Raw genomic sequence first — 22,486 nt, 5'->3', positions numbered from 1 at the left:
ACAACAGGGCAACACCAGGCACTCTGCGACTCTTCTGTTAGCTCCATCTCTACCATTGCGTTCAGTCCGTTCAGAGTCACCTTTTTCTCGTGTGAGTAAGATCGTACCATCTCACAGTCACTGTAACATTGTATGAGATTTGTGTTACCTAGCTAAGGAACAACACCCAATGACAAACCTACAACTTGGTATCATCTGGTCTCTGGACCAGCGAGAGATGATCCTCAGAAAGGAGATGGCTGAGATTTGGAACCTGCGGCCCCAACTCATCTCTGTCGTTCACAGGGCTCACCAGAGAAACAGGCTCCACATCCTTACTTGCTTTTAGGAGACCGAGGTGGTAGATTTGTTTCACTCTGTCCCCTGATAGACAGATGCATCAACACACTGTCTGTAGATGCATCTACATGAATGACTGGGCGGGTCATCTGCTTCTATCATTTTATGCAGATGAAGCTGGAAATTGGTGACAACGGCACAGACGATACCATCAAACCCTCCCTGCACCACTCGGGGAGCAGTTCCAGGTGCCATTGATTAGCCACTCTTGCGTCGCATGAATTACAGACATTTGATGCATTTAGGAAACAACTGATGATTTATTAACTGTTTCCCACATGGAGTAACAACACTCACGTCACTTTCCTCAGCTGGCACTGCTCCCTCAATCACTCCTCCTGGCAGCTGGATTAGAGATTCTGCTACACTCACTATTACAACACGCTGGTAAAACACAGAGTTTCACAAGTTTGTTTTGTTTGAGTTTGAGAGACAGACTGCCTCTCCGGTTGACCTTTGAGCTCATAAATCGAGCTTCCTCTCACTCATTCTGCTGAGGGTTGCACTTGGCACTTCTTCACTCCAGCATTTCATTACATCTTTCTTTTCTGTCTGTTTCCCTTCATCAGTGTTTTGTTCTGTCTACTTTTCTCTTGTCTTTCTTCTTTTCCCCGCACTGGTCACAGCTGGCCCTTCCTTGAGCCTGGTTGTGCCAGAGAAACGGGAGTTTTTTTCCCTTCCCACTGTCACAAAGTGCATGCTCACATTGGCTGGCTTGATTGTTGTAGTTTGTCCAATTCTGTAGTGTCTTTACCTCACAGTATGAAGAGCATTGAGGTATCTGCTGTTATGAAATAGCGTTACATAAATAAACCTGGCCTAATGTTGTTTTTTCATTTTTTAAACAGCATAAAAACTAATGAATTTAGACAAAAACTCACAATGTAATGAAATTATACAAGATAAAAATACAAAAATGAAGCAAAATACACACATAAACAGTTTAGGGTCATCAAAGCAGAGCCAGGTGAAAAACAGCTCAGCTCCCCTCTCAGCAGATGTTACATGTAACAGCTAATTTTAAGTTGCTTAAGGGGTAAGGGTTGTGTAAGGGTAAGGGTTCCTGGAAATCAGGAATATTGACTCATCCTCGTACTTTCCCCTCTTCCCCTTAAGGCTGTGGCTACACTGTAGCTGCCATCACCAGTGTGTGAATGTGTGTGTGAATGGGTGGATGACTGGATGTGTAAAGCGCTTTGGGGTCCTTAGGGACTAGTAAAGCGCTATACAAATACAGGCCATTTACCATTTATTGACATACAGTAAACTCACTGAGCTTTAGTTTTAACCAAATAACTCGCACATCTCAACCTGTGACAAGTGCACTCCTCTAAGCATGCTGTACATTCAGCATACTTCTGTGCTGTTTGCAAACAGTGCTGTTTGTCATCTCAGTGAAGAGTTTCTGTTTTGATTTGCTGGATCATACTTAGAGTGAGATTTTGGCAGCACAATTCTACTTTCACATTGTACTGGATGCTTTGAGCAGTAAGAATAAGAGCATTTTATAAATGCTCAGAAAGACACCTGATTTTATAGTTTAGGGATAAAAAAAGAGAAAAAAAAATCACTGAAGAAGCCTGTGGGACTGTTACAACACAGTGCTAATTTTACATTATGTTTGATGCTTTGGCCATGGTAAAAACAACTGCATCTAAAACTCACTGAAGAAAGCTCAATGGGTGTATCAGGCTTAAGAAAACTGACAGACCTAAAGGGCATAGGTGTGATTTTACTGTTCTACTTGTATGAGACCTCCTACTAGTGATGAAATGGAGTCATTACACCTTACAGTTGATCCTAACAGCAGGTTTGTTTTGGTCTGAAGTTAAAAATCTGCTGAAATGAAAACTACTGCTGCAGCACTTTTAGTTTGTAGACATAGGATTTAAGGAGTGTCAACTGAGACATGTAAATACCCCCAAAACCTTTAACTCAGACAAACTTACTGGCGTTTATCCTTCTGGGCTCAAGTTGTCAGAAAAATAATAAATATAGCTGATTGCCTGACGAGCAGCTGACATTTGGCATTTCAACATTGAAAAACTCGTGTTTTACTTTTTTTAATTTTGCCTCGAGTGTTCTGAACTTTGACCTTTACAAAATACAGTCCACACATGCCTTAATGTTAGTCATAGACTACAAGGAACACAGAACTGGGCTATCCAGTGAGCAAAGACCACTTAATCCTGCTTTCTTTTTTTTATGCTTGTTAAGCTTCTTTAATATATGTTATATGGGGCTATGCAAATAAAACCAAATTGAACTGATCCAAGTAACAAGCCCTTATATGTTAGTTAAAGTGACCCAAACTATCAATTACCAACATACGGACTAATTTTGACTCGTTTAACCACAGCACTACATCACACACTGTCAATAATTTATTGTTTTGTTCCAAGTTTTAGCCACAATGAAACAACACAACACAGATGCAAACACCGATGCTTTGGTTCACTCTGGTTACCTACTGTAATGAGATAAGTACAGTACTGAATTTGCAAGCTGTACATACATGCATTGACATTATAATCTGAAAATACTCTATACAGTATATCCAACACCATACGGCCGTGAGGCATTCACAAACAGAGAGGAGCTGACGTCCCTCTGGTCCTTTGTCTTAAAAATTAAAAGCAGAAAAAGTGCCGAAATAGATGAAACTGTTCTGAAATCCTAAAGTCACCACACAACAACAGAAGAACAAGTTACAGTACTCATGTATTACAACCTTGTGATTCTTGAATTCTACAATCAACAGTTGTAAGTGCTTATACTGGAAGTGTGACAGGTAAGCAGCAGCAGCAAGGTAAAGTAGGGTGTTTTTATTCTGTAAAGTAGTGGAGAGTGACTGGGCCTCAGCTCCATCAAACCTCAGACAAATAACTGTGGTGTGTTGCTAAAGAGCTTCTGAGAAGTCTGGAAACACCCTGCGTACACAGCTGGCTGGCTTTCCAACCTAAACAGTCAGAAATATGAGATGTACACACACCTCAGGAATCACAGCAGGTCCAGAGACTGTTGTCACAAAACATCATCAAAGTGAGGCAGAGATGAAACATCAGGAGAGTTTGTCCAAAAATCAAACTTAATGTCTAATAGTGATAGTCTTGATGATAACATTTGAAGCTCCATATTTGGCATTTATAAGCATAAGCAAACATTTAATGGTTACATAGCTGGATTTATGTATTTGTTAATAACTGTGACATGACAGTATAGTCAAACGTAGCTCTAAATCAATAGAATATCTTGATGTTATAACCAATTAGTAAAAATAGGTACGCTGAGTCATACTATACTGGTCACAAATATACATTAAATGTTTATATATAGCTTCAAATAAATGCCAAACAGTGGAACTTTTAAAATAAAGTGACATTGCAGTACATGTTTCCATTAGACTAGAATTTGCCTCACACAAAGCTTCAGGGCATTTATCTGAAGACAGGCTGATGAAGACTCCTAGCATGTTATCTCTACACTGTTATCACATATAATATCTAGATAATTACTGAAATAGGTCTTAAATATTGGTACACTAAAATTAAAGAAGAGATCTGTTTTTAATTATAATTACACATTTTACTTAAAAAAAGATGACAATAAGGAACTTTTCCCACCTTTGCTTATTACAAACATGCATGTCCTGCTCTGTGTAGTGGGCAGCAGCTTTTAACTTGTTTATCAGAATACACCTTTACGTTACCGCCTCATGGTTTGCTGACACAGCATCTTTTGCTGTTGTGTTTTTTGTGTGCTATTCTCTTCATAGTTGTCACCAATGAAGCAGTAATTAGATTATATCTGTATACAAATATCTCAACACTCCCTGTGCAACATATATTTTATGGTATATGGAGCCATCTGATGATCACATGTCTTTGCAAATGTACAGAAAGAAACTCCTCTTCTTCGACTTCTCTCGAACATATTTGACTGAGGGTGGATGGAGTGGACTGAGGCATGTTTTATTACTTTAGAAGTGTTGATTGATTTGGTGGGATATCCCTTTATACACCCTTCTCTCCTAATTCACAGTACAGTTCAGGCCTCCTCATCGGTGGCACTTGGGGAGCGCTCCTGAAAAAAGGAAACAGAGATATGTTTTATTTGACTGGAGAAGACTTCTAGTTTCACACATTTTACAGGTTTCCTGAGATATCCTGCAAACTAAGAAACAAAAAAACCAAACGTGTATATTTGTGCATCTACCTGCACTGAGCAAAAAACTATCAATCCCATAAAGATTCCCCACACAAATGCTTGCAACGTTTAAAGGAAAATGACAAAAAAGTTACCTCTTCCTGCTCATCCTCAGAGTCATCATCACTGACGACCGGCTTTGCTCTGGTGCGTCCCGTCCGTCTGCTGCGTCCCTTCCCTCGATCTCCACCTTTATCCTTCCTGCTCAGACGGATTTTCACCTTCACTGAACGGGCTGGAAATCAACACACATGGAAAGAATATGTTGTCAGAGTAATCATACAGAGAATTTTGAGATGTTTGCCAGAGGACATAAAAGGACAAACTCAATCTAAATCAGTTAGGACACAGTCAAATACAACTGAACAGTTTCTCCTCTTTATGCACGACATGCACAGGCATGCTCACATTCGGACTCTGATCCTTCCTCCTGCTCTTCCTCCTCTTCTTCACTCTCCTCTCCCTCACTTTCCTCCTCTTTCTCGATCTTCTGCCTCAAGCTGGTGAATACCGACTGTAGAACGATGGAGTCCTCGTATATCTGCTCATAAACACAGCGAACAGATGCTGATTATGATCATGTGGCTGCAGGGTAAAGCATTCAGCCTCAACACATCATTTAAACATCAATCATTTATCAGCAACTAGTAATTAAATGTCTGATATATTGCCCTGCATGATGAGTTTTCCGATGAGGTTTTTTATGCCTTAATGCGACCTCAGAGTGTTCGCTTTTGTCAGCTTTAATCAGGCTTCACTTTCAACTGTAATCCATCCACAGGAACTAATATGTACCAGTTAAATAACACAAATTCTGATTCAGATTTGTCTTGTGCAAGTAAAAAACAAATAAAACAGCAGGTGTTTTTCTATACAGCACATCTGTCTCACCAGCGACCCCTCCAGGTTGAAGGTCTGAGCATTCTGGAAGAGCAGCATGACGTCTCTCTCCAGGTCACCCAGACTGCGGTAGCGATGACTTCGAATCCTCTCCTAACATTGAAGACGCAGCACAAACATTGGGTATGTAAGTGAGAGAATAACACACCAAGCGAGTCTGTTAACCTTTAAACACGTTTTTTTTAATGTGCTCTGCTGCAGGAATGAAAACATGTTACAAATAACACTATTTAATCTTACCTTGATCTTCCTGAAGTCTACCGGCTTGCGGATGAGTTCGTAGTACTCGGGCAGCTCTTTTCGAGACGGCAGCTGGATGAACACCTCGCTCAGCTGACGCCCACTGGCGCTGCAGGACATGACATTATTATCACGAGACCAAATATCTGAAAGTGCGCAATATCAATCCAACTAATCATAGCTCTCAAAGCGAGTTTGCTGTTGGCTATTTATTAAAAGTGTTACAGGGTTTTTTGCCACCCCAGACACGTGAATGTGTTTAGTCCAGTCAAAATATAAACTGCCACCCCGGTCTTCCTAAAGACCAAACCTAACAACTGCTATCAGATCCTCTTATCATTATATACATTTGGCATAATCTTCAGTCTCAGCATTCATGAAATTCCTTCGTGACATCATGGGGTCTACAATCTGGGGTTTTTACCCCTTTCTCATGACACAAAGAAAGCCTGGCAGGTTGAACTTTCTATCTAAATCGACTAAAACGACTGAAAAAAAGTTTCCGATTTTCCACAATCACAATTTCTGCTACCTGTCTTTGTATTTGATGACAGCGTCCACAATTTTCTTCATCTTCTTTGTGAGGGTGGGAGGATTTGGTGAGAGTTTTTCGACAGGTGGCCGTCCCCTCTTCCTCTGCCTCTTCCCATCATCATCTTTATCCCCCCGTCCACGTCCCCCTATGGAAGAGGAGGGACCAGGGAGATCCAGGTCACGGTCTCGCTTCCTCTTGCGGGTCGTCTTTTTGTGCCGTACCTCTTCCTCCATCTCCTCCAGTGTGCCTTCCTCTATCGCCTGAACAGGGAAAGATACAGAGTGAGAGATTAGCATATAAGTGTTAAAATTAACCCCCCCCACAAATTTGCCTTTTCCTCCAGAAAGCCAGTTAGTTTAGAAGCCAATTTACAGTGGGGCAAAAAAGTATTTATTCAGCCACTGATTGTGCAAGTTCCCCCACTTAAAATGATGACAGAGGTCAGTAATTTGCACCAGAGGTACACTTCAACTGTGAGAGACAGAATGTGAAAAAAAAAATCCATGAATTCACATGGTAGGATTTGTAAAGAATTTATTCGTAAATTAGGGTGGAAAATAAGTATTTGGTCACCTCAAACAAGGAAAATCTCTGGCTCTCACAGACCTGTAACGTCTTCTGTAAGAAGCTTTTCTGTCCCCCACTCGTTACCTGTATGAATGGCACCTGTTTGAACTCATCATCTGTATAAAAGACACCTGTCCACAGCCTCAAACAGTCAGACTCCAAACTCCGCCATGGCCAAGACCAAAGAGCTTTCGAAGGACACCAGGAAAAGTATTGTAGACCTGCACCAGACTGGGAAGAGTGAATCTACAATAGGCAAGCAGCTTGGTGTGAAAAAATCAACTGTGGGAGCAATCATCAGAAAATGGAAGACATACAAGACCACTGATAATCTCCCTCGATCTGGGGCTCCACGCAAGATCTCATCCCGTGGGGTCAAAATGATCATGAGAACGGTGAGCAAAGATCCCAGAACCACACGGGGGGACCTGGTGAATGACCTGCAGAGAGCTGGGACCAAAGAAACAAAGGTCACCATCAGTAACACACTACAACGGCAGGGAATCAAATCCCGCAGTGCCAGACGTGTTCCGCTGCTGAAGCCAGTGCATGTCCAGGCCCGTCTGAAGTTTGCCAGAGAGCACATGGATGATACAGCAGAGGATTGGGAGAATGTCATGTGGTCAGATGAAACCAAAGTAGAACTTTTTGGTATAAACTCAACTCGTCGTGTTTGGAGGAAGAAGAATACTGAGTTGCATCCCAAGAACACCATACCTACTGTGAAGCATGGGGGTGGAAACATCATGCTATGGGGCTGTTTTTCTGCCAAGGGGACAGGACGATTGATCCGTGTTAAGGACAGAATGAATGGGGCCATGTATCGTGAGATCTAGAGCCAAAACCTCCTTCCATCAGTGAGAACTTTGAAGATGAAACGAGGCTGGGTCTTCCAACATGACAATGATCCAAAACACACCGCCCGGGCAACAAAGGAGTGGCTCCGTAAGAAGCATTTGAAAGTCCTGGAGTGGCCTAGCCAGTCTCCAGACCTCAACCCCATAGAAAATCTGTGGCGGGAGTTGAAAGTCCATGTTGCTCGGCGACAGCCCCAAATCATCACTGCTCTCGAGAAGATCTGCACGGAGGAATGGGCCAAAATACCAGCTACTGTGTGTGCAAACCTGGTAAAGACCTATAGTAAACGTTTGACCTCTGTTATTGCCAACAAAGGTTATGTTACAAAGTATTGAGTTGTATTTTTGTTATTGACCAAATACTTATTTTCCACCCTGATTTACGAATAAATTCTTTACAAATCCTACCATGTGGATTCATGGATTTTTTTTTTCACATTCTGTCTCTCACAGTTGAAGTGTACCTCTGGTGCAAATTACTGACCTCTGTCATCATTTTAGGTGGGGGAACTTGCACAATCGGTGGCTGACTAAATACTTTTTTGCCCCACTGTATATCCTGAAATCTTTGTCTCAGGCGCACCTTGAGCCACTGCTTCTCAGTCAGCGAATCGCTGTAGTCCACTTCCTTCCGTTGTCGGGAACCTCGGCCAAACATTTTCTCCTCCTCTTCCTCACAGGTAAGTCGCTCAACCTCAGCATCGTCCTTCATGATCCACGTGGGCAGCTCGTCCTCCTCCATCAGCCGTGGTTTTCGTCGTGGGTTACGAGCCTCCTCGCGGCGTCGGTCCAGGTCCATACGCTACGGAAGCAAGAAGAAGAAAACACAGGGAAAGATGTGGGGACACAATATTATTGCGCGGTTGAATCTCTACCTCACATTCAAACACACAGAAACTCACCATGAACAGCTCGAACTCCTCTTCACTCCTAGCAATCATCTGGTTGACCGTCTCATCATCTGGCACCTCATCCTCCTCCTGAATACAGCAGACACACAATGGCAGGTGGAGCAGAGGAAAGCACACTCTTTAAATTGTGTGTTGGCGATGCACGCACACACATTCATGTGTAGGCACACGTCTTGACCCCAGACCTCGTCTTGCTCCTCGTGCTCCAGGATGGCCTGCAAAAAGGCCCTGCGCTCGTGGCTGGAAGACTTCTGGTCGAACATGCCGGCCTGGATAACTTTTTGATCCACATTTAGTTTGTATTTGGCCGCTGCCAGGATTTTCTCCTCGACACTGTTGACTGTACAAAGACGTAGCACGCGTACCTCATTTTGCTGACCAATGCGGTGAGCTCTGTCCTGTGCCTGCAAGTCCTGGGTAGGAGAGAAAGATAAAGAAAGTTAAGCGGTGGAGGCCAAACCTTGCCATTTCTGCTTTCACTGTCAATAAATTGTGAACACTACAATATTAAATACTGAAACCTAAATATCTTCCCCAGTATTCTGAGGACAGACCCTGGACTTTTATCTTCAGCCTCTAAGTGCGAAAAAAAAAGGCAAATCAAAGCTGATATGAGCTTGAATGCTGATTTGATTTAAAAAAAAAATCAATATAAATATGCATCACACCTGATGTGGGTTCCAGTCGGAGTCAAAAATAACTACAGTGTCGGCAGACTGCAGATTGAGGCCGAGGCCTCCAGCCCTTGTGCTCAGGAGAAAAATAAAGTACTCTGACTCTGGGTCATTGAATGTCTTCAGTAACATTCCTCTATCCTCAGCCTTTGTTGTGCCTGAGAGGTATGAAGGTGGGAAATAAGAGGAAATGCAGGCAATAATTCACAAAAAAGATAAACCAAAGGGAAACTAATAAAAAGGGGACAACAAGAACTGATACGCATACAGATCAGTGTCTCACCATCCAGACGCAGGTATTTGAAGTTACGGTAGGCAAAGTAGTCCTCCATGATGGTCATGAGTGAGGTCATCTGACAGAAAAGCAGCACTTTGTGGTTTGTGGCTCTCAGCTTTGGCAGAATTCGATCCAGCACCTCAAACTTTCCCGATGCCCGATACAGGTCAGGACTGAGGGAGCGAAAGGAGGATATTTTTTTTACAAAGGCTGCAGTTTGTTTGTGTGTGTTTGAGATCAGGACCTAAAGAGGAAGCAGTACTTACCCCTGAACTATCCCACCAGAGAATCCTAAATGTTCAGAGAAGGATTCCTACAAACACAATGTACAACCGAACATTTCAGTTCAACGGTGGCTTTATTTTGATGACCGTTAGCTCACTGACACATCAAACAGAAGTCAGAAATGGCTGCTCTTATCCTCAGAAATTCTCTTTATTGTAATAATAAAGAGAACCTCTGATGATAAGAGCAGGACTGAGAAACACAGGCAAATAACTACAGACAAAGTATTTATGTGTCGGGCTCGTCAGTGTTACCTCTATTTGCTGAAACATATAAGGGTGATTGCAGATCTTCCTCAGCTGCATGATGGTGTTCATCAGTGTCTTCGTGCCCCCTTTACCCTATTGACCATGATATGATAAAAATGTTTTTACTGCTACGTAATAACTGGGAAGTGTGGGGCGTGGACTTGAAGTACATGCAAAAAAACAAATCCAACATGGAAAGAAAAGCGTCTGGACTTTCTTTCCAAGCTCCTTAGACTACGATGACCTGGATGACTGAGAACCTTCACAGACATAATACAATACAATACTTCAAATTATGTGTTCCTTCACCTTCTTGTCTTTCTCTGATCCATCAGTGAGCAGGACTCCCTTGGCCTGCATGTGCCTGTAGAGGACTCTCTGAAGAGAAGACATGTCACACTTGATCACATACTCCACCTGAGGGATAGGAGAAAAACGTGTTTCCATTAAGCATGCATGCACAACATCGGAACAGAAAAACTTCATTTTCTATACGTCTCCTCAAGAAATGATGCTAAAGAAAACAAGAGCTGCTTAAACGGGATGTTGCCTTTACAGTGCGTGTGAAACATGCCTTTTCTGGAAGCTGTGCCTCCACCTCCTTCTTCAACCTCCGTAACAGGAAGGGGCGTAGCACTTTATGGAGACGACGAATAATCAGAATTGTCTCCTCTTCATTAAGGTCCACCTGAAGCGGAAGAAAGAGAAATTTCACACTCTTATTTAGCAAAACAGACCCCTGCTGCAACCTCAAAACTCTTCCTATATTTCTGCACACCTTCTCTCCAGTCATAGCGAAAGGCGCGTTAAACCACTGTTCGAAGGTGCTGCAGCACTTGAAGATAGTGGGCAAGAGGAAATTGAGCAGCGCCCACAGCTCAGGAAGTTTGTTCTGCAGCGGCGTCCCCGTCAGCAAGACGCGCCGCGGAGCAAGGTAATGGGTGTTCAGGACCTGGGTCAGTTTACAGTGGTGGTTTTTCATGCGGTGGCCTTCGTCTACAATCATGTACTTCCAACGGATCTGAAGGAAAGAAGAGGATCACATGTGGGCGAAACCACAGTGCCAATACCCTGTATCACTGCTCCTGTCCAGCCACATCAAACCAATAACTGAAAGTGCGTAAAAGGAGGATTTTTTTTGTCCACTTTGTCCTGATGACTCAAGTTGGCCCAGTCCCAGGCTAGTACCTGTAACCATCACATGGGAAAGTCTTGCCTGAAGCGCAACACCCACCTGTGAGCACAGTCAGGAACCCTATATGACTACATGAGTGCATAGCAGCATGATGGTCACAGAGGACAGTGGGAGACGTGGTTTACAGGTCGTGTCAGTGTGTTGCAGGACCTAGGAGAGAGAGCACTGAGATGGAGGGGGAGGTCAGATTGGCCAGACTCAAAAACTTTTAGAGGATTTGGGGGGATTTAAGGAGCCAAAGACACAAAAACCTTAAGTAAAACAGAAGTATGATAAATAAGGTATGAAAAGAAACAAAATGTTTTTAATCTGTAAAGGAAAATCTATGCCATCACAGCCTCAATGTGTTCGCTCATTTCCTTGAGTCTGTGTTTGTCCGTGCAGTCAAACTCACCTTGGCCAGTACTTGTTTGTCCTTGATGATGTACTCATAAGTGGTGAGCAAAACATTAAACTTGCCACTACGCAGCTGAGGGACAAACGCTCTTCTAGCGGCAGGAGACCCCTAAAAAAAAAGGTTCAATATCTCAATAATTCTTTAGAAGATTTTAAGATAAAGACAGGCACGCCCATTTTTGTGTTACCTTGTAAGACACTTTAACGACTGATGGCGCCCATTTGTCAAACTCATACACCCAGTTAGAAAGAGTTCTGTCAATGAGAGACAGCTTACGTGTAGTTAAACAATTTATTACATTCTTCTTTATTTAAGTGCTGTGCAGGACTTGCTGTCCTGCATGACACTGTCATAGCAAAAGCGAGCGAGCTCACGAAAGAGGTACAATGATGAGGTAGGGTCCGTTGAGCCGTTTGTGCTCCATGAGGTATGTGATGAGAGCGATAGTCTGGATGGTTTTTCCCAGACCCATCTCATCGGCCAGGATCCCATTCAGGTTGTTGTTGTAAAGAGAAACCAGCCACTCCAAACCTTTAATCTGAAAGACAAAAAAAAGAAGGAGGGGGTTATTTATTACTGCTTTGAAATCTGAGAGACTCTGTTTCCTATGATGTCCCACTTCAATGTCAAGTCCTACTTTTTAAGAATCTGCCAAAAAGGACATTCACATAGAAAATCGTAAAAAAAACATCCCAAGAAAATAAGAAAACATTAATGTGGGCATTAAAGAAATACTTATTTTATTGAAACAAATAGAATATTGATGGCAATGGTATAAGAATCTATGGGGGTACACCTATAGTAGTTTTTGAGTGCATGCTGGACAGATGGCTCAACAAATCTATAAGATTTACTATAAATTAAAGAAAGAATTAATTGGGTCTGAACAAATTTGAGGAGAAAGGCTAACAGAAAAGGCAAAAATAATAGATAAGTAGTGGAAATAGTCAAAAAAAATTATGAAAGAATAAAATAGAAAACGTTAGCCCCCCAATAGACCCTATGACAGCTGCCCCCCTAAGCTAAAGAGAATAGATAGACGGATGCAAAATAGAAAAACCTATATTAAAAAATTCTACCCCTTCCATCCATCCATTCGCTTCCACTTATCCTTTTCAGGGTTGCAGGGGGCGCTGGACCCTATCCCAGCTATCATAGGGCGAGAGGCGGGGTACACCCTGGACAGGTGGCCAGTCTGTCGCAGGGCCAACACACAGAAACAAACAACCATTCGCACTCACATTCACTCCCGCATTCACACCTATGGGCAATTTAGACTGATCAATTAACCTATCCCCACTGCCCACTACCCCTCCGCCTCAAATTAATTTGAAAATCCTACTTTATTTTGTAAGAAAGAGCGTTTCTTTGTAAGTCAGCAAACTTACAAATTCAGCAGAGGATCAAATAATTATCTCCCCCACTGCATTTTGTAATAAAAAGCCTGAAAACCACTGAATTATGGCAACCTTCAAATTAATTCGCCTTTTAATGTCTCTATGTGTTTAATTAATATGGCAACAACCAGAAGAAGGATTTGTCAGTGCTTCATGTACTTGCTTGTGCTTGTGCGTGTTCACCTGATACTGTTTAAGCTGCCCATTTATCAACAAGCTGGACTGTTTCTCCACCTTCTCTGTGACAGCGTGAGCCACAGAGTAATACGACTGGAGTCCTCGAGCAAACGCTGCACCGCTATACTCATCGTCCACGTCCTGTTTAGCATTTCTGTAAAATGACACGTAAAGTCTTAATCAGTCACAAAATTAATGACATTTGGTGGAATTCACTGTATTTAAACAGCACATACGTTGCAACGAACGTTACATGAACTCACTCAATGATGTGTCGGACGTCCACCTCAGACACATCTTCACTGTCTGGGTCTGTAATCTTCATCTTGTCCTCTACTGGAGCTGCCGAAGGCTGAGGCTCCTCTTCTTCCTCCTGAGAGACAGCATGTGAACTAAAAGTTGCTTTTAACTCCCACTGGATGAACGAATATGAAGTGGCTTCAAACACATCTCACAAAAAAAATAAAAAAATAATTAAACCAACCTCCTCCTCTTCCTCCTCCTCGCTGTCTTCACTGTCTGAGCGGGGAGCCACCTCATATCTGGACAAATTTACATAAATACACTTTGAAAAAATTTGTCCCTTGATATTGTCCTTTAACCCTGAAAGCAGCTGTCAGGGAACGACAAAACCGCTGAATGACAAATAATGATAAAGAGAAGATGTTGCTGTTCTTGAACATTTTGAATAAGTGGGGCAGAAATGTATATATGAGACTATTTTGTTAAAAACTAAATTTCTCCAAATTATTTAATCATCCGTAAAGCTCAATCTCTCTATCTGTGCTGCGGGTGTCGTTATGCTCAGCTGTGTCATTTTAAGTAAATGCTAATCACTTGTACAGTTAGTATGTGGTTCGTTTTTTATGAGGCAGTTGTGTGAAATTTTGAACAATTGGACAGATCGCCAGTCTATCGCAGGGCTAACATACTGAGACAGAGTCAAAGGAGCTTGCAAAGAAAAGCGTCTGGACTTCTTTAAGTTGCTTGAAGACGTTTCACCTCTCATCCAAGAAGCTTCTTCAGTTCTAAGGTCAAATGGCGGAGAGTCCCAGATTAAAACCCAGTGGGAGTATCCCCCCCACAGAGGGACAAAAGGACCCCCTGATGATCCTCTAATCACCTGAGCCAAGGTGTGAAAACGGGTGTGGGTCCCAATCAGCCAGGGTTTCGGGTGAGCTCATTGTGAAACCTGGCCCCACCTTATCATGCGAATTCCTGAGGTCAGATGGCCCAGGATGTGAGTGGGTGTTAAGGCGTCTGGGGAGGGAACGCAAAACTGGATTATAGATCGTGTAAGGAGAGTCTTCTCCAAGCATGACATCCCAGCAACACACTCAGACAAAAACTGGTTCACCCGAAAGACAAAACTCCTAAACACAAACTTAACAATGTGGTGTATGCTGTACAGTGCAGTGAGGAATGCCCAGACCTCTACGTCGGAGAGACCAAACAGCCACTTCACAAGCGCATGGCACAACACAGAAGAGCCACCTCCACGGGACAAGACTCAGCGGTCCATCTGCATCTTAAGAACAAAGGTCACTCTTTCGAGGATGCCAATGTTCACATTTTGGACAGAGAGGACAGATGGTTTGAAAGAGGAGTGAAAGAAGCCATCTATGTCCACTGTGAACGACCATCTTTGAACAGAGGCGGCGGTTTACGACACCAACTGTCTGCCATCTATAATCCAGTTTTGCGTTCCCTCCCCAGACGCCTTAACGCCCACTCACATCCTGGGCCATCTGACCTCAGGAATTCGCATGATAAGGTGGGGCCAGGTTTCACAATGAGCTCACCCAAAACCCTGGCTGATTGGGACCCACACCCGTTTTCACACCTTGGCTCAGGTGATTAGAGGATCATCAGGGGGGTCCTTTTGTCCCTCTTTGGGGGGACACTCCCACTAGCTTTAAATCTCCCCACCATTTGACCTTAGAACTGAAGAAGCTTCTCGGATGAGAGGTGAAACGTCTTCAAGCAACTTAAAGAAGTCCAGACGCTTTTCTTTGTAAGCTCCTTTGACTACGATGACCTGGATGACTGAGAACCTTCACAGACATACACTGAGACAGACAACTATTCATACTCAAATTAACACCTAAGGCCAATTTAGAACCACCAGTAAAACTAACGTGCATGTCTTTGGACTGTGGAAGAAGCCGGAGTACCCAGAAAGCACCAACAGGGAGAACATGCAAACTCTAGACAGGAAGGCTCCAGCCAGCGAATTCAAACCCAGGACCTTGTTGCCACGAGATAACACACCGCTCTTCCACCCCTTAACTAAAAGTGTTTTCTGTGCTGTGTGTTTTGTCTGTCCTGGACATAGCTTTTCACCAGATTTTTTTGTCCTTTGGTGCATTAAAAATAAAAGTAATACGCATATCTATACTCCTCAAAAGCTGTAGATCACTGCACATGAACTGAAATCAGCTAACAAAAGAAAAGAACAAAAGACAGGCCAGTTTGATGTTTTTTTGCTGTTTTTTTTCTATGAAAAGTGTGGAGTCAACTGAAGAACCTTTGTAATGTAACGACATAATTGCAAGTGTAATGTAATTACAGTTTTAATGAATTTGAAATGAATTACACCCAACAGGCTGTGTGATATCACCATACCCTCAAACATCAAAGAATGATCCCTCTATCCTTGATCCTGAATGTTTGTGTTAAGATCTACCTAAGAGACTGTGTTCAGTATAAGACGTGCGGAAAAATTAATAACCTGTAAACATCATCTCTCTGGGCAATTGCATTAAAACATTTATATGTCTTTTCTATAAACATTTGCACAAGTTCCTTCCTCTTTGCATCCAGACTCACCCAGGGTTCATCTCCAGCCAAGTTTCCAGCTGTCCAGCTTTGGGAGCGTCCACCCCTGTCAGGATATTCCCACTGTCCACGTGGATGACCTTCACCGGCAGGTCACTCATCTGACTCGTCTCATCTAGAGGCTGCAGGAGTAGAGAGGGTTTGTTTAAGACTTTAAATGCCGACAGAGATTCAGATGGTTAATCACTGGCGCTGCAGCTATTTGATCAAACAAACAAGTTCACAGTATCAAGCAAATTCCCAATTATTTGTAATTCAGTACAACACATGCTCTATAAATATTTTTTACAGCGAAACCACTTTGCTTTCTTGTTGTGATAAAGTCCAGGTGTTTATCATTGTGCTCAGTCAAATAGCGGGTGATATTTTGCTTGTTTTCCGAGTAGCAAAAGGCTTTTGTTTGGTCTCCTGTTGCGGGTTACCATGTCATGTGATGTCAGCGCTGTTTGTGCCTGATGAGAATCGAGCTGAAGAAATGATTCCCCGCAGTGAACAGTGACTTAAAACTGCAGCTTCTACTCCTGTACCATGTCTTTATCTCTACAGTCTTCATTAAGGCTTCTGCATTTTCTCACCTCTCCATCAGGACCCAAAGCAGGAGTCTGACCCTCTGCATTCTCCACCTGCAACATAAGGGAAAAATAAGTAATCGGGTTATACGCGACAGAACATAATCAGAAACAAAAATCAGTGTTACGCAGACTTTACAGTGGAGTGTCTGTGTTTGTCGGTGTACCTTCTTCTTTTTCTTTTTCTTCTTTTTCTTCTCCTTGAGGGCCTGTGCAGCTTTGTGGGCTCGGACCAGCTCTGTGAGGTTTGCAACGTACTCGTCGGTCTGCTGCAGCAGGTAGGCCAAGCGCTTATCCTTCTTCTGGTCGATGAGTTTGCGGTAGCCCTCCTCATCCTCAGCCTGGGTAAAAATATGGTACAATGTGTAGGAGGGATTTGTGTACTGCTACGTTCGTGATGGGCATTAAGTGATATTATAGTTTCTTCTTTTTACCATGAGCCTCCTCATCCTCTCTTTCTCAATACGCTCATTCTCCTTCTTCTGCTCCCGCTCGGTGTTGGCGTGGTAGGTGGCCACAGCTTTGGTCAGTTTCTGGATTTTGCCTGTGATCGAACGGTGGTACTCCTTGAAGTCTTTGGCGTGCTGAAGGATGCTGTTGAGGTACTCCTTTGTTTAGATTGGATGAAGGACAGAAAGAGATTATCAGTGAGAAGCAAAACTTTTAAAAAATATCACAGTTAACCTCGAAGTTTGGGCTCAACCTGATGTTTTTGTCTACGTTTGCGTTCTTGTTCAATCTTCTGCTGTTTCTCCAGTTTCTCTGTGATGCGGGCTTCGCGGAGAGACTGTCGCTTGCTTCGCTTGTAGGCCTTGGCATCAAGGGCGGTCTCTAGAGCTGTGTCACGGCGCATACACACCACCACCTCTTGACGCAGCTTTTAGAGAGAGAGACACAATAGAAAACACACAGAAAATGTAAACTCACCAGCAGAACCATCCACACTGAAAACACACACACAAACCGTAATGGTCTCTGATTCACCATAACTGCCAACGATGCATTACTGTTAAGGTTCGAGGTGAGGATGTGACTGTAGTGCATACCTGTCTCTGGAAGTTAAGTAGTCGCAGGGCTTTGAGCTCTATGGTGGCTTTGGTTCGTAAATCACCAGCCAGAGAACCCGGTAGATTCTCTAGCTCAGCAATGCGATGGGTTATACGAGCTTGTAACCTGAAGAAGCAGATACAACGAGTAGTTATATCCCAGAAAAAAAGGTTTTTTGTGCAGGAGCTGATGGTGAGAATTATGAAACATCAAAGTCCCTGAAACATATCAATAAGGTTAAAAAGGAAAGACTTTTTAGTCTAGACAAAAACCACAACTACCATAGCACACAGAAGAGAAAAGGTACTACTGAGATATTAACAGCCTTTAGTCTAGGTGTGCAGAAGTATGCTAACACTAACATTGTGCCATACAACTAAATAAGCACTAGAAAACCAAAGTTCCCTTCAGAGAGAGGGGTGCATTGAAACCAGGACAAAAACAAAATCACTTTGCAACTGTGTGAAGTGTTTGAGGTGTTGGAGTCGAGAACTTTGCCAGTGGAGTGCCGACATCTTTAAAAAATTTACAGATGACATGCTAGGTCCTTACTCCAATGAGCTGCCAATCATTTAAATAAAAGAACTGATGACATATTACACAACGCAGAGGCAACTTAGTGCAGGCACGAGTACTTATGTATGGGCTTTGAACTTTAGCTTTAACTTTGGTTTGACTTACGCAAACAAGTTTGAAAGTCATGAGGCTTGTGATCACTGCCATCTGTTTGTCTCCTGGTCAGAAAGATTACATAGAAAGACTCGAGCCAAATTTGTGGGAATTTGGTGGAAAGGCAAGTGGAAAAGGAAGAAATTTTTCAATTCTGGTGTGAAAAAAACAGCAAAACTGGCCTTGACAGAAAATTTGTTTCCCAAATGTCGATGCAAAAATATGATGTATTGTTTTGTACTTTTGATTTTTTTGTACTATATTATAAACATAAGATAGAAAATATACAAGAAAAAGCTTGTGGTAAATATTATATGCTTTAAAAGTTTTAACACAAAGTAAAGTTGGCCATCTCTAAATAGATGTACTGATTATGGTGCAGTATAAATTAACACAACCCTTAAGAGTCAGATAACTAAAGCTCAATTTAGCTATTTTGTTCAACAGATAAATAAATGGGACAGAGGATAACGCATCCCCCAAAAGACTTGGTTACCTGTACTCCCTCTCCTGCAGTATCTCCACGGGGTCGAGGCCACAGGGTTTCTGAATGGGTGTAATGCGGTTCTGCTTGGCATGGTAAGGCATCATGGGAGTAGGCTGCGCAGGCTGGCCGGGAGACTGGGTCTGCGGGGGCATCACCGGGGAGGCAGCCGGCGGAACTGAAGGGGGAGCAGGAGATGGCCGGCCAGTGGGCTGAGGGGGGATGAGTTTTTGTGGAGCGTTGGAGGGGGCTGCTGCGTTCACCATGGGGCCTGGAGGAAAGTGTAGTGAGGAAAAGTCACTGTGGTCTACACAAAATGATGAACGTCTAAAGGAAAATTAGGAATTACAGCAGAACTAACACTGTACGACAGCATAGTTCATCTCTTCTATCAGCACTTAGTCAGCCGTTTTTACACTAACAGCCTAACTAGGTTTCAACAAAGATGCTCCTAGTAAAGAGACAGTCAGTTTCCACAAGGTCTTATAGCAGCACCACGTACCTTCGGGCCATGACTTGGGAGGTCCATTAGTATTTTGACCCTGCATCCCAACTGGGGTTCCCGATGGGCCGGGGGGAGGCATATTTGGACCCATCATTCCTAAGAAATCAAAGAATGCAGATTGAATACGGCTGATATCCATAACAAGGCCTTGTTAAAATTTTAGAAACAATACTGTGGGAGATTTATGAAACGCTGAGGAAGACTTAAAGTGGAGGTGTGAATTAGTCTTCTATGTATTCACCCTCAGGTTATAAGAAACAGTACTGCTATTTCGGACATTCCTCATGCTTGCTCACCGTGACCTCGGCTGTAGCCTGAGCCCATTGGTCCTGGCCCTGGTCCTGTTGGACCACCTCCTGGCCCTCCTCCAGCTCCGGGAGCCAGACTAGGCATGGGCTGCTGCATCCCTGGCATCGGCCTCTTTCCTTGGACAGCTATTTGAAGGTGGTCTGGGAGGGGCTGTCCCCGGGCTAGCATCTTATAAGCCATGATCTGGGCTCTAAGTTGGTGAAGCTGGTTCTGGTTAAAGGGAGTTGGACCACCAGGACCTCCAGGTCCCGCAGGGCCGCTGGTATCAAGGCCAGGACCAAGGCTAGGGACACTGGGGCCAAGACTGGGTCCAGGGCTTGGACCTGGTCCAGAACTGCCTGGAGGGACGGGTCGGTTATTAGGACCCAAAATGTGCTGATCTCCACTGGAGCCATCTAATGGTGTAGAGGCAGAGCCAGGACCACCAGAGGAAGAGGAGGAAGATGATGAGGGCATAAGGGGCCCAGAGGGGGGACCATTTGAAGGGATGGGACTTGAGTGATCAGAGCCACCTAATGGAGAGTGGTAGCCTGGAATACACAGAGAAAAAGGCAGGCAGGTAGAGAGAATCACTCTCTACGGGTCCTCAAAGGAAAATTTGATAATAATCTTACAGTCTTCAAGCCAAGCACAAAACACAAAACTTATCATCGTACCAAACCTGAGGCAAACTCTAACAAACAATAAATTATTGTCTAAATTTGATCAAATCCTGGATTATTATTATTGTTATGATTATTTCCAGGAGATTGTTAACTGTGATTCACCACGTTAAGCCTGTCTATATCCCATCCTTACAGCACAGAGCAGGCTGTCTTTGTCTGAGCCAGACTGAGCCATGACAGTTGTATATCATTCAGTATTTCAATAATGAAACAGTGAAACGGTTTTCATGGTTCATGTTACAGCTGGTGACAACAGAGACATTCCCCTCTGAGCCAGTCAGGACACATAGTCACACCACTGCCGTTAAGTCATGCTTAAAAGCCGTCACATGTCTTACGCAATGTAGAAATTAAGCAAATTGCTTAAGAATGGTTTAGGTAACATGCCTACCTTGTGAGTGTTGGTCTAGAGGACTGGGTGGGGGGCCCATACCACTGTGCCCGCCCTGTCTCACTGACAGTCCCTTCATCTGACTTAAACGGCTCTCCTCACTCAAGCTTTTCTCGTGCAAACCCTCCATGGGCTGTGGGAGGAATCAGACAGTGCTGAAGTTAAACACTATCAGTTTTGAACAAAAGTCACCATTGCAGAGGATTTGCAGAAGTTTCACTGAGTTAAAAAGCAAATACCAAAGGCAAAACTTAAGTAAGCAGAAACATAGTTACATGAAAAAAAAAAACATGTAGAGTAAGAGCAGTTAACCAATGTCAAGTCAAACATGTTCGATTTTTGGGTCAAATATGGAAGAGGAGCATTGATTGTTCACAGGCACAGGTGCTACTTAGTGCATACCAAGTTTTCAACTCTCAGTGAATAATAATGTTTAGAAAAAAACACTGAAATAAATCACATACCCGTAATCAATGGAACAAATCAATGGTTTTCTTAGGTTAAATATTTCTGATACATTCTCCTTCAAGCTTAACTAGTAGTTAATCATTTATTTAGTGAATAAATATTAGATAATATGTGTGTCTATTAACATTATATTGATATTTAGATCTTATAACTACAAAGAGCAAAATTAAGCATGATGAAAACATCAAATTTAAATGAAGATTGAAATCTGAAGATGAAAATGCTTGAAAGCTTTGCTGTACATGTGCATCATCTACACTTCATTCTTAAGCAAGTGAAAGTAATGTTTAAATCCTTTCTGTTTAGGAGTCACTGTAAATCTGTAGCAATGAGGTTTAAAAAGTAATTGCTGACAAACTGCGGTTCCCTAAAGGACGGCAACACGAGCAGCTGCTGAGAGCGTCTCACTGGGACTGCTGCCTGAATGCCCTTACTTTGTGCAGAGGGTGCATGCTGTCCGGGCCATATCCAGAGGGCCCTGGCTGGGAGTGTCCAGAGGAGGGAGGACCAGGGCTGGGGCCCATCATACTGTGAGAGGAGCCTGGGGAGGGTCCGGGGCTGGGGCCAAGCATAGCCCCAGGAGAAGGACCCGGACCAGGGGAGGGACCAGGGCGAGGGGTGCCTCCCATGGGGGGATCAGGTGTTGACATGATCGCCTGGGATCTCCTGCTCCTGGATGAGCAGGAGGGACCTGAGAGAAGGAAGAGAAATGACAAATTTCAGTAAGAGGGCAATGAAATATGCACCAATTACTTATCTGAGAAGGAAGTAATAATGTTTTGGTTTGGACAATTAAAAAATCATGGCAATAAAGTCTGCATATGACTTCAGCTGCATTTCTAATAAATGATGAGGGTGCACAGTCTTTGCGGGATAGGGGTGAATTTTTGTCCAGCCTATCAGATGTAGAGTCTCTGCTCGCCAGCTGCGCTGCACCAAATCACCCGTTGCGCGCATATGCAATTACAGCTGCCGGGTCTACCACTGAACTTGAGCTGAAGACGGGGAAATACAGTAAATTATGCACAAGAGCCCGTGCTGCTGAGAATCTTTTCACTCTGGCATGAAAGGGTGTCTCGTTAAATATAAAAAAGGGGAATGGCGGACTGTGCTTGTGCGACAGACCTACCCGCATCAACAGGATTGGCAGTCCTGGGTGGATTTCTGCGCTCCCGAGCTGATATTTGCGGGTGATGAAGGAAGATGCAGCAGTTGTCGCAATTAGCCTACTCACCCTCTTTGTAATCTGCCTGCAAGCGTTGATTTCTTTCACCGACGTGGCTCGAGCGCCCCCCTCCACAGCTCCTATGACCGAATGTCTAGTCACGGCCGCACG

General features: G+C 43.4%; 1 protein-coding gene across 3 annotated transcripts; it reads right to left on the bottom strand.

Moving 5' to 3' along the window:
• Positions 1 to 2,710: 2,710 nt before the first annotated feature.
• On the bottom strand, positions 2,711 to 22,471 carry LOC120729098 (transcription activator BRG1). 3 transcript variants are annotated; one of them, XM_040024542.1, is made up of 34 exons: positions 22,280 to 22,471; positions 21,585 to 21,841; positions 20,683 to 20,815; positions 19,614 to 20,156; positions 19,315 to 19,413; positions 18,825 to 19,083; positions 17,659 to 17,785; positions 17,316 to 17,489; positions 17,047 to 17,220; positions 16,780 to 16,953; positions 16,619 to 16,666; positions 16,035 to 16,165; positions 13,690 to 13,747; positions 13,469 to 13,578; positions 13,212 to 13,359; positions 12,006 to 12,169; positions 11,819 to 11,885; positions 11,629 to 11,739; positions 10,818 to 11,060; positions 10,614 to 10,727; positions 10,349 to 10,456; positions 10,046 to 10,132; positions 9,773 to 9,819; positions 9,513 to 9,679; positions 9,224 to 9,387; positions 8,708 to 8,968; positions 8,547 to 8,624; positions 8,228 to 8,446; positions 6,218 to 6,480; positions 5,686 to 5,794; positions 5,437 to 5,538; positions 4,954 to 5,086; positions 4,641 to 4,780; positions 2,711 to 4,422 (listed from the first exon to the last, which is right to left on the bottom strand). In XM_040024542.1, exons 2-34 carry the CDS (start codon positions 21,798 to 21,800, stop codon positions 4,387 to 4,389), a joined length of 5,007 nt encoding a protein of 1,668 aa, XP_039880476.1. In that variant the 5' UTR covers positions 21,801 to 21,841; positions 22,280 to 22,471; the 3' UTR covers positions 2,711 to 4,386. The 3 variants fall into 3 exon arrangements, with proteins under 3 accessions (XP_039880476.1, XP_039880477.1, XP_039880478.1); XM_040024543.1 differs by having other exon boundaries at positions 8,741 to 8,968; XM_040024544.1 differs by lacking the exons at positions 11,819 to 11,885; positions 12,006 to 12,169; positions 13,212 to 13,359; ... (12 more) ...; positions 21,585 to 21,841; positions 22,280 to 22,471 and having other exon boundaries at positions 11,274 to 11,739.
• Between the last annotated feature and the right edge of the window lie 15 nt (positions 22,472 to 22,486).

The sequence above is a fragment of the Simochromis diagramma genome, unplaced genomic scaffold (genome assembly GCF_900408965.1).
Source record: "Simochromis diagramma unplaced genomic scaffold, fSimDia1.1 OVJJ01000302.1, whole genome shotgun sequence".
In the NCBI taxonomy this organism is placed as follows: domain Eukaryota; kingdom Metazoa; phylum Chordata; class Actinopteri; order Cichliformes; family Cichlidae; genus Simochromis; species Simochromis diagramma.
This window is presented reverse-complemented; position numbering and strand designations above follow the sequence as displayed.

Excerpts from the sequence above, each read along its gene's own strand:
- LOC120729098 (XM_040024542.1), bottom strand. The coding sequence starts at position 21,800 with ATGTCAACACCTGATCCCCCCATGGGAGGCACCCCTCGCCCTGGTCCC. Across the intron at positions 12,170-13,211 it reads GGCAGCTTAAACAGTATCAG|ATTAAAGGTTTGGAGTGGCT; the intron begins GTGAACACGCAC and ends TTTGTCTTTCAG. Across the intron at positions 9,388-9,512 it reads CAAATACCTGCGTCTGGATG|GCACAACAAAGGCTGAGGAT; the intron begins GTGAGACACTGA and ends CATACCTCTCAG.